Consider the following 12,462-nt stretch of genomic DNA (forward strand, 5'->3'; position numbering starts at 1 on the left):
AAGTCACAGGCAGGGATTCTAATCGGGTAGATAACTTAACCCATGGTGCAAATGTGTCTAGTATAACAATACCACAGTCCACTATAAACATGACCAAAAGAACCTTGCTGGGATCACTGTAGACAGACAACATCCAAACACAACTGAACACTTTGCAGAATGTTTATATGTGTTGGATTTGTCAAATAACTCCAACACTGAAGACCATTTCACTAAGAATGGAGTTAAAGTTACACTTCAGGAGTTAAATTCAACTCATAATTGTTTAACCTTGATATATCAACACTGTAGGTTTTGCTGCCTACAACAGATGTTTTGAGATATGACGTGGAATCATTATCTTAATATGTGCTACTGTTTAGTCAAAAGAGGTAGAAAAAGTATTTTACTCAAGTAAAAGTACAGTTACTCTGGTTAGAACTTACTTCATTAAAAGAAAAATTACTGACTCTGGAATGTTCTCAAAAAAGTACAAGTACCCCAAAAAGCTACTCATTTACAGTCATTTGAGTAAATGTAATTTTAGTTACCTTCCACCCCTGGAAAACACTGATGCAAAATAACTTCAGCTCAACCAGGAAACAAACAAAGTCAGCCTCTATAGCCAGCCTTAAGTGGACACTTGAGGAACTGCAGATTTTGCACTTCTGTGTAGAGGTTAGATTCTCTTTCTGAGCCTGAGACTGACCTGACATGGCACGCTGCCTGGAACTGAGTCAGGCCAAGATCCCAACCCGTCCCTTTGGGTCCTGGCCATGCCAGGTCTAGCTCTTCGGGAGTCAAAGAGATCCTGTCAGACATAGCAGAATATTTGTATTTTGACCTAGATTTTAGAGGTTTTGCCATTTTTTCTCTTTAGAATTTCCAAACATCTTCCCTCAGTGCAGACCCACTGTACAAAGACTCGCTGTCCCGGTCACATTTCCTGAATGAAAAGTCTTATAAAATCCTCACTATCTATGCTTCACTCCATGTGCACTAGGTGAAATAGTGCAGTGGGGATGAGTAAGGATGAGAGATCCTTGTACAATTATACACAGGTGGAGGAAAAAGAAGCAAACACTTCAACTGATTATCTGTTCTAATGCTTCTCAGTTTACCAACGAATAAGTGTAAAGAGGGGCAGACTGTAGCTGTCTGTTAACAGACTGATGCTCTCCAAAAGCTATGTATGTTCAGTACACAGTGCTGTCTGCTTGTCTGCTCACCATCCTCACTGCTCTTCTTATCATAAACAATAAATAGGCCATGCCTGCAAAAATGAGTCTGTGAAGCTAGAAAGCAAATTGTAGACCAACTAAAAATTGTTTTAAACCCCTAGAGTGTGGCAGCACTGTAGCCATGAGGTCCAGTGCTACAGAGGTGAATCAGAGTGCAGGCACCAGCAGCAGCAGTGGTCAGTGCTTCTCCAACCCCAGTTACCACACTGTGGCCCAGTGTAACGTGGTCTCAACCATCTCCAGCAACCTGGACGGCACTCTGACCCTCAAAGTAAGGAATACTCCTCACATCTTTATGCATAAAAAATCATATTCAACAGTCTGAATCCAACATCAAGCTGTGCTATTTTTCTTCCACAGTCGAGCACCCTGAAAAACAGAAATGGCTCAGAGTGGAGAGCCTACTGCAACCTCAATGACATAGGTGAGTGTCCTTCTCTCTCACCATATCATACAAAATATTTTCCTTTCTTAGGACTTTAAAGAATTTTGGATTCAAGGGCAAAGACATGTATCGTTAGTTCAAAGCTTATATAGGCAGCAGCCCTGACACAGGCACACTGCTGTGAATGAAGATGAACCCGGGGTTTCTTGTTAGACATAACCTTTGCTCTGATTGTGATCAGATATGCAGGGGGGACAGGGGAAGCAGCCATGCAGAGGTGAAAAGGGGGTCACTACGGGCTCATTAGTCTCCTTTCACTTCCCCATGTGGCACATTACTCTATGATGGCTATCATTAGGTCAGTTACTGCACTCTCAGGCTGTGAATTATAGAGAATTAAGCGTGACAGAAATATAACTCATAAAAGCCTAAATCTTTCTCTTTTTAAAAATCGTAGCAGGACAGGAAGGTAAGATACATGACTTGTAACATTTTTTTATAAGTTTTAAAGTAGATCTCTTTCTTAATTTATGAGTCAACAGAACGACACGCTGTTAAGAATGACTGTACACAAAATTTAAGCTGGAATGTAGTTTGGCTGTATTTGACTGTTCGACAGGAGAAAAACCTTTCCTTACACCAAAAAAGCAGACACAAATGCTGCCAAAACATCTGTAATATGAAGTGGGAATTCTCCAACACCCCCATATTGCAGGAGATGGCTCAACCAAATGCTTTCTGCTGCTAAGATAAAAACTGGGACAGTTATTTCCTAATCTTGAGCTGTTTTTGTCGTTGCTTTAGTTCAGTTTAGTTTAGTTTCGTTTCGTTTCATTTCATTTTGTTTAAGCTAATTGATACATCACAACTGTTGAGTCAGAGTAATGCTATAAAGCTAATTTGTATATGTGGTCCTTGGACAGGAAGGTGTAAAAAACATAAAATATTAATTAAAAACAACATGCAAACATTAAAACAAAAACTGAAATAAATAAAACTAAAACCTGAACAGTAGAACAACACAAAAGAGCATATCTAGAATTACATCCATTTTCTTAGAGAGTGAGACTTAACCCTATAACCCATGATTTCTGATGCCTTCGGGGAAAATTTCTTTAAACTGTGCAAACTTTGCCTTTACTAAAATGATATAAACTGAACTATTGACTCATCCCAACCTACAGTGGAAAAGCTTAAGTCGTAGCAAGTGTGTTTATCTTTTTTTAAGCTAGATTTTACTTGTTGAATTTTCTTTCTTTACAAGTATTAAAGGATTATTTTTGCATTTTGAACCTTGAATTGAGATGTTTGAAAAATGAGCCAATACAGATATTCAAAAAAACTGTAGTTCCTCAAGTGTCTACTAGAGGGTGGCTGCCAAAATGCTGATTTTTACAGCAGGAATGGTTTTAGTCTGAGTAGTTCTTGTCTTTGCAGGCACACACTGTAAGTAATGTATCTGTTTTGGTTTTAAAAAGGATACAAGATATAAATAATTAGAATAGAAGAATAGAACAATAACTGATCTAAGCTCTGTCCACTACGATTTGAAACCTGGGGGAATGTGTGGGCGGAGTTCCCCATCATGCACTTGGGCAGAGTGTTTTGATATGTTTAGTTGTGTTTTGATGTGCAGTGGTGGATCGTTGTTGTTTTTGATATGAGGCACATTTGCACCACAATTGAAGTTATCCACTAAGTTAGAGTTCCCACATGGGACCTAAAGCGTTCCTAAAGAACAAAGAGTGCATTAGTGTGCATTACCTTTCAATGGTTGACTCTCTACTTTTTTCTTGCCATAAGAGACCCACCTTGCCACAGATTTTCAAGAGTTTCTACAGCTCTGTTATGTTGTAAAATATTTTAAAAGTATGGTTTAACTTTATGTAGTGTGGACCTACATAGACACTGCTTGTTTACTTGTACTTGAATAGATTTAACAAAGTACTTTTACTTCTACTCAAGTGAATTTTTACCAGAGTAATTGTAACCTTGCAAAGCAGATGGATACACCCTTTTCCTTGTTTTTCACTGGCAAATCCATCTTGCAAAGCTCCCATCTGAACCGTTTGGTCCTGTCACTTTCTAACCGGGCCCAATCAGCGATCAGGGGCAGTACTTTCAGGCGCAGCAGAGTCGTGATGTTAACAAGCAGTAGCAAGAGCTGGTGCAGTTATGGAGGAAGAGATTAGCGTGGATGATGCTAAAGCACCAGTTTTATCAGAACTTGACAACATTTCTTTGTTAAAAGAAGAACAAAGAACAGCAGTGAGTTGTTTTCTTTTCAAAAATGACAAAAGTCAAGTACTTACATGTCTATAGTCGCCATGTTTCACGTTATTCCTCAGTAGCTGCACACACACAGCTTGATAGCGGCTATGTCACGTGTTTTGTTGCTCTGATTGGCCCATAGAGATGTGACAGACAGAATGTTCATCTAATCACCCTCCGAGCTTTTTTTCAAATCCTCTGCCTTTTCTCAAACATTTCCTATTGAGGCTTTCCCAGATGGATGTCTGATGTGTGTCAGGTTAGAGTAATTATGCTTTTACTTGAGAAAAATAGTTGTGTACTTTTTCTACCTAGTTGGGTAGATACTTTTTGAAAATATATTCCCTGGGTGCCGGTAGTCAAGTGGTTAAGGCGTACACCATATACACAGGCGACCCGGGTTCAAATCTGGCCCGTGGCACTATTTCCTGCATGTGTCTCCCCGCTCTCTTCCCTGTTTCCAACTCTATCCACTGTCCAAAAATAAATCTTTGAAAAAAATGTATTCCCAGTTCTTTTATTTGCCACTTTGTCCAATGGCACTTTGTGTTTGTGTATATCAGCAATGTTTACTTCATTCCCAAAGCAAGTTACACAAAATTTAAAATGTGAGTTCAGTATACAGTATTGTATATTACTTCCATAACATTCTTAAGTAAGATATGTCTTGACAGGAGAAACAGGTGTTACTGCTCCACAATAAATCACACTTAAAATGTCCATATCTGATTACCACTGCATTATACTACGTGTTTTCAAATGAGTATAAAATATTTTTATACAGCAGCAATTCCCAAATGTTGGCCTGCCAGTGCCAATTGTCTGGCCTACACAAACCTTTGTCATTCTTTCAAATATGATAGAAAGAGTATTCGAGCATTATCAAAGTAGCAGTGAAATCTACAGAAACTTTTGTTTGTGTTGTGGGGGAAATCTCAGGGTTGTTGGCCCCTAAGGATAAAGTGGGAAATAAGACATATAAGTCATTTCAGGTGAATGCAGCATTCTTTGTTGCTTTGTGGTGGTGCAAACTAAAAGAGTATGTGACTGGATAACTTATAGCTTACTTTTAGACATGCAAAACTTTAAACATCATTGGTTTCATCTTTAAAATACCTGATTTTAAAGTTAGATAAATCTACCTGCACATATTAATTTGGTGTCATTTTATGTTATAACTCACAACAGATCAATCATACTTGTCCGTAAGAGTCTTGGGCATTTATCCTAATTTTCTCACAGAGGAGATTGATGACTTATAAATCCTTGTCTTCTCTTTGCCATGTGCTTTTGTCCGCCAAATGTGTCATTATATCAATACTGATTTTGTCGCCTTGTAAATTTCAGAATGTGATAGTTATGATAGGATGTACACACCCCTTGTAATCATCTAAGAAAAGACATACAATGATGGACATAAAGGAGAGATTTCCTGTCAGTCTTTCATATTTGAGGCTTCATAAATGATGATTAACTTTGATGTTTCGATGTTTTTTATAGATGTTCAACAGGGAGAGACACAGACGCAGAGATCCTCCAGAAAAGGTAAATAATTAATGTAATTAACTGCTGTGAGTGTATACATGTAGGTTTTTCTGCATGAACTATCCTGTTCAGCTTCACCAGCACTGATATTACAAAATCCTTTCATGCTCAACATCCCACAAATCAGTATCTCATCTTGGTTTCTCTTCCCCTCTGAGACTTGTATTTCTCTGACCTAAAAATCTCCTTATATTCTCTGTGATTTATGAAAAAACACTCCACACCTTGGACAAAGATCGCGGTGGGCTGAGGTTTTGTTCCAAACGGTAATTGCTCTCTGTGGCTTGGTGCCCAATACGTCATTTAGTCTCCCACACTGTGCAGTGGCTGGTGAGTGTGAGGGACCCAAGGGTGTGAAGAGCAGTCTGTAGGAGCTGTGCTGTGGTCTCTAATGAGCCCTCTTATCAGACTGATGAGACTGTTATGGATGAGATGAGCCTTCCTCTCTCTCCCCTTTGTACTCAGATTACTATACACCTCCATTAGTCACCTGTCAGAGACAAAAGAAGTACAAGTTCTTTAGAATGACGACAATTTTCTATACAGTTTCCAAGCTTTTATGTCAATTTAAAGCATTAAAACTTACGCTGTAAGAAAGTGAAAGTATTATCATCACTGTCTGTTCTTGTCTCCTGGCTGCTGCAGATTACATCAAGGCCTCCATGTGTAGCAACAGCTCCTGCTCCCTGAACAGTGAGAATCCATACGCCACCATCAGAGACCCTCCAGGGTTGACATGCAAACACACAGAGAGCAGCTATGTGGAGATGAAGTCCCCCTCCCACCGCGAGGTGCCCTTTGGAGGCACCGCCACCCTCCTGGGCAGTGCCAGCAGGAATGTCTATGAAGTGGGTGAGTGCATTGTTGTACAAGTTTGTGGAGCTATGAGGGGACATGCAGGTCTGGTCACACAACCCTACTGTGAGCACGTGCAGACTGAGGCAGGATGAGAGGGCATGTATGCTCCTCGTTATTGCACGTACCTCTCAATGAGTGTGTTTGCATGCACTTGAGTGTCCCACCTGTGACCCTAGCCCAGATTTTCTCATATTTGGGATACTAAACTTACATGCACGGAGAGAACCTGGTCATTTATTTCTGTAGAATCATGAAACACAGGACGTGATGTTAAGCTGCCCATTGTGCCAATAGGTGGTATGCACTTACCTGAGGGTTTCCTTGATGTTAAGAGTGATTGGGAGTCCTCCTGGTAGTTCCTCCTGGTGGCTCCTTGATGTTAAGAGCGTCATTGGAGGTGAATCTCACTTACCTAAGGGTTTCCTTGATGTTAAGAGTGATTAGGAGTCCTCCTGGTGGTTCCTTCTGGTGGATCTTGATGTTAAGAGCGTCATTGGAAGTGCATCTCAGATATGGACGGATGTCAGTTTGGGACACATCATCATTAGTGTGTACTCTTGAGTCATAGGGTGTTTCGGCCTTTTAAACACTAGACACCCTCATCAAAGGTGGCCAGCTACAGGGTGATCAAGCCTGAGCTTGTGTCCCATACCCAATCACAAAATGCACAGATGTTGTTCATGGTGGGGTTCTGTCCTGGGTTCTCAAGTGGGGAAGGGGGTGGCGGTATAAGTAAGTGGGTCCTCTTGCTGCTGTTGGAGCCCAGCACGGGTCCTTCCGCTTGAGCCATATCTACTGGCTACTCCTTTCGGCTGCTTCAGACACAGATCTAATGATCTGCCCCAGAGCCTGTCCATGGCTTCCCAGGTCCTTCAGCAGCCTGATGGTGGATGTAGTGACAAATCCTCTGCATCCCACTTCGACTTTTGTCTTCCATCCTTGTTGTTCTGCATTGGCCACTAGTTCTGTGTACCGCAGTTTTTTCCGCTCATAGGCCTCTTCCACTGAGTCCTCCCATGGTACTGTGAGTTCTATGATGTACACAGACTTGAGTGAAGGGGACCAGAGGACCATGTCTGGCTAAGGGTGGTGGATGCAATCTCAGGTGGAAAGCCTAGCTGTTGGCCAATGTCCACAAGCATCTTCCAGTCACGGGCCATGGCTAGTTGTCCAGTTTCTGGCTTGGTGGCAGGATGTTTGGGCTTTTCCTGTCCCTCCCTGACGAATGCTGGTGCCTTGATGGTATTGTTTGCTCTCAGGGGCAGGGAGTTGGCTGTACTCCTTCTGATCTCAAGTGCTGCTTGCAACCGGTCATGATGTGCTTGAGAGATGCTGGACTTGGGCAGAGGATGCAGGTCGGACCTTCACCATACCACTGGTGGAGGTTCTTTGGTGATGGGAGCACATCGTAGGTGGCTCTGATGACAAAGCTGATGTTGCTTGCCTTCATTTCCCAAAGCTCCCTCCAGCTGAGGTATATTACTGTGTTTAATTTTTCCCAACACAAACCATGGTAATTTTAATATCTAAGAAAAATAAGACCACTGTGAATTAGCACTATTAAATGCCAACATCATGTAGCAGATATAGTATCCACCTCGTTCCAACAACAGGAGAAGAAAGAATGAACACTCCAGTCTGACCATCTACCAGTGTTGTGTAGATTTATGTTTAAAATGAGCTATATCAAAGCTCAGCTTACATAGACCAAAATGAACAAGTTCAAGTTCATAGTTCACAATGTAAGATTATTTATAAAATCAAAGTCCCAAAAATATAACTTATAAAATAAAATTAGAATATTTTTGCAAGAAAAGGTCCTAATTGATACACATCATTATATTACAGTTGTTACACAGGAATCTGACTTTAGAGACAATCTTGTTTCCACAGAATCAAAGAGTCATATTATTGAGTACAATATGCTCTAAGTTTGTTTATTCTGGCGGTCCCAGTGCCCCTGAGGAACTTCATCCCCCTGAAGCAGAATGGGGTCAGAAATTCATGGACAAAGTTGATGAGACTAATGAGGCAAAAATTAACCTCTACTACAGTGATAGAAAGTCCAAAGTTTTAAGAGAGAAAGGAAATGCTCATGATCCCAAATACACAAGCTCTGTGAAACAGTCGAGGTAATGTCATGGCTTGGGCTTGTATGGCTACTTCTGGGACAGCTCATTAATCTTCACTGATGATATAACACATGATGGCAGCAGCCAAATGAACCCAGAAGTCTATGGAAACACTTAGTCTGCCAATTTAAAGAAATGCAACCAGCCTGATTTGGAGATCCTTCATCATGCAGCAAGATAATAACCCAAACACACTGCCAAAACAACAACAGTTCACCAGGAGCAAGAAGTGGAAGGTTTTAGACTTGCCAAGTCAATCTCCAGACTTAAGCCCTATAAAGCATGCATTTTACCTGCTAAAGAAGATTGCAAAAGTTTGGTAATGTCAGTGGGTCAAATGCTTGATGCAGTTACTGCAAGCAAGGAAGTGCAACTAAATATGAAGTCGTATTCACTTTATTCTATGAAGAATATTTATTCTTTATAAGAATATTTATTCTATATTTGTTCAATAGTTTTTGTCATCTGGGGAATGTTTTAGTGTTTGGCTATGAAAGTAATTCAGAAATAGGGATACACAAGTCCATGTAAACACAGTCAATCTGTTTCTTCACTTTCTCACCTTCCTCTCCTCCTTTCCCAAACTCACAGAGCCAACGGTGAGTGTCCTGCAGGGACCCAATGGAATGGCCACCGGCTTCTCCCAGAATCCCTACGACCTCCCCCGCAGCAGCCACATCCCTAGTCACTATGATATCCTCCCCATGCGTCACAGCCCCACACACACACCCCCGCCTCCCCCAGAGAGCCCCAGCTCCCTGCTCTAGATGGACACGCCCACATACCCTCTCTCCACCTGGCTCAGACAGCCTGCTGGCATCCAGGCGACGTTCAGACAGCGTTTAAGCGACGGCCCTCCCTCTGTCTCCATGTGATTAGATACTGAGATGTCAAGATGGAGAGACAGCCTGCGCTCTGTGACTCCCTCACTCGCACTCTTGGAAGGAGGGGAGAAGGAAAGAGTGTCCCACACACCAGCGACCATTCACCCGTTTTATTTTCTTATAAAAACTGATCACTCTAACTGCTGCACGGCCTCTTTATGGACCTCCTGAAGTGGAACATGGTGATTCCAAATAAGCAGGGAGAGAGCTATCATTACGCTCATTTCAGCCCGTGATACAGGTTTACTATTGAAGAGCAGCAGAGTGTTTATAATGTTCACTAAACAGGAAGGATTTTCTCCACAGGGAGGAATGTATAGCAGCATCGATCATTTCAAAGCAGGTGAGGTTTAGCTCACCATGCAGATATCAGCTCTGAATTTTCACTGTGCAGCAGCTGTAGATCACAGAGCAGCTGATGACGATTACTCTGAAAGTTCATGAAAATATGAGGGACTTTTTTCCAAAAATGGAACATGGAAAAAGGTGAAGAAGTATGCTAAAGCATGGACACATTTTAGAATATTGTAATAGTCCTTTATTCACTGTTATCCAGTAATGATCACACTCAGTTAAAACTCAGTTGATCCCTGTGTGTAGCTTCTTTTAAGTCTAAACGAGGCCTGATGTGTCTGCAGATGTTTTCAGGTCACCAGTGTTCACATATTATAGCACCACTATGAGACACTTACATGCAGTATAGGTCTTAAGATTTTCTCCCCGCACTGATGAAGTGATCAGATCTTGTGTTTGTTTTCTATGTGAAAGCTTTTTATCTTGCAGATGTCTTAGTTTACATTTTTTAAGTATTGGGTGTTAAGAAGGGATTACTTTGACCTTTTATGTTTAGTATTTATACAGCTTTATTTATTAATTTATTTATACAAGTAATGGTGACTTTTCTATCAATGTGACACTAGAATTAAAAAAAAAATAAGCATGATCAGACAATGGATACCCACAGATGTAGATAACACACAATTTATCTTCTTCAATGTGAGATGATCAGTGTCATTTTGTGAACCGTTTTTTGAAGTTATTTAAAAATGTCCTCACTGTCAGATTGTAAAATGAAAATAAGGTTTCATCTGACTGATTGAAAAACCCACTAATACCCAGTGAAGCATTACAGAGAGATAACTTTATGTAAAAAGTCAAATCCTAAAGTATTTTCTGTTTGTATCTGGCTAACTTATTTATATATATAAAATTGAATTTATCCATTCACTATGTGAATCCCATTTCACCCTCTGTAGAAGCAATAACATGTTGACAATCGATGCCCAGACAACAATGTTTCATTAGTGCTGGACATTACGCCATCTTTGACCAGTGTGGTGACAGTGGATCATATTTTATGTGACTGTTTTTCCTCCGAGGAAGGTTTTGCTGTCATATCAATGCTGCTTGTTGTTTTGGTAAATAAGTTATAAATTAAAAGCCTATTCTGCCATCAGAAACCTGCTTCAGTCAAATTAATGACCTGGATTTCCCTTACTGAAAGATTGTTACAATCTGAGTTGTCCTGTGTCTTTGGGGGGGGGTCAAAAATAATAATGAAAAATGCACCTGACAAATCTGAATGTGTATCTAAAGAAGGTAAAACTCAAAGACAATGAGAAAAGCTACCTAGCACTGTTCACTGACCTTTACCAGATATGATTGATAATGATGGGAAACAATCATGGCTTTATTGTTGCTAAATATATTTCAGGCAAAGTTCATAAATGAATCAAAGATAAACATTTGTTTTACATGGTGTCACTGTTGGGCAAAAACCTTGTATCTCCAGTTTTCATTACTTTAGATTTTTTCATAATTTAGTGCTATTGGTCACCCTCTACATCTGTTGGTAAGTTTTACAAATTTTAAAGCAATAAAAAGTATCCAAAAGAGCTCATGCCTAAACCACGTAACTCCATTGGATTGTACGCAGAAACTTCTATGTCAAATTTTGCATATACAAAATCTTGTTGCTATGTTTAGGCTCATTTCATGGTGCGATCTGGACACATCGTCAGTCATGGACCTGGGCTTCTTATCAGACACCCTCTTCCAGGTGACCCGGCCGAGGTTGATCGAGCCCCGACTTGTTCAACTACTACCCCTCATCACCCCGCTCCAGAGCCAACAGGAGCCTTTTTGGTGTAGAGATCGCTGCCTTCGACACTCTGCTAACACAGATGCATATCTGGATCTTTTCCTCTTTTGTGCCTCTTCAATCCTGTCTTCCCAGGGGACTGTTAACTCCAGCAACACCACTTGCATGGTGGGACTGCTAAAGCTGATGGGGAAAAAATAGCAAATTGTATTTTTTTTTCTTTACCACTTTTCATGCTACTACATTTGCTATGTAGCTGTTTTATAAAAAGCAATATCACAGGTGAGGGAGTGATGTTGTACTAAGTATCAGCAATGCTATGATTGTTAGCAGCTGTAGGGGATACCGGGGTTGGTTGTCACAGTTTTTACTATTGTGTAGGCCTTTAAGTCCTGATCAATACACTGGACAGTCATCATTCCTGAATTAGACAGAAACTTAAGAGGTCACTTTTATTCTTGTCAATCATTATAACATTAAGTTATTAACCATCAAGCACACTCTGTTACAGCTGTTCTTAAATTTCTATGTGCCTATCTTATTTTGATGCTGAAATGATAATACTGTCTTTGAAACCTGAGATTTATTTTCATGAGTTTTAGAGATGGATGGATGTGCTGCCCCCGCTAACTGGCATGCCTCCCTGATACCCCAGTGAAAGGACACAGAGCCAGACAGCTGAGAATTTAACAGACAAGATGCAAACAGAGAGAAAGAGAAGCAAGGTCGTGTTACAGAGAGGTCAGCGCTTAAGTATGATTTTTACTCTGAATATCCTCTCAACACTGAGATAAATGATGTGATCCCCCTGAGCTCAGAGGGGCCAGAGCTCCAGCCAGCAACAAAACAGACTTATTTGAACAAATCAGAGGTCAGGGCAAAGTCTGCATGATGAAAATGGTTCAAGCTGTGTGAAAATCAAGCAACTGCTGGATCAAAATCAGACAAGAAATGTGTGACACTCTACTAATGTTGAAATACAGGTGTGATTTCTGCTGTTACTGTTTAGCTCTCACTGTGATAAGGACAGAATCGTTTTTCTTGATCCCTGACTCGCTGCACTGAT

At 40.7% G+C, this 12,462-nt stretch overlaps 1 protein-coding gene across 1 annotated transcript in view; it reads left to right on the forward strand.

The window, feature by feature from the left end:
• megf11 (multiple EGF-like-domains 11) overlaps positions 1 to 10,095 on the forward strand; it is a 131,973-nt gene extending 121,878 nt beyond the window's left edge. The window contains exons 23-27 of the mRNA XM_041794645.1: positions 1,322 to 1,491; positions 1,581 to 1,644; positions 5,377 to 5,421; positions 6,067 to 6,273; positions 9,003 to 10,095. Of these exons, the coding sequence (XP_041650579.1) occupies positions 1,322 to 1,491; positions 1,581 to 1,644; positions 5,377 to 5,421; positions 6,067 to 6,273; positions 9,003 to 9,178 (662 nt within the window). The 3' untranslated portion in view covers positions 9,179 to 10,095. The remainder of the gene's footprint in view (positions 1 to 1,321; positions 1,492 to 1,580; positions 1,645 to 5,376; positions 5,422 to 6,066; positions 6,274 to 9,002) is intronic.
• The last annotated feature ends 2,367 nt before the right edge of the window (positions 10,096 to 12,462 follow it).

The sequence above is a fragment of the Cheilinus undulatus genome, linkage group 9 (assembly GCF_018320785.1).
Source record: "Cheilinus undulatus linkage group 9, ASM1832078v1, whole genome shotgun sequence".
NCBI classification, from domain to species: Eukaryota; Metazoa; Chordata; class Actinopteri; order Labriformes; family Labridae; genus Cheilinus; species Cheilinus undulatus.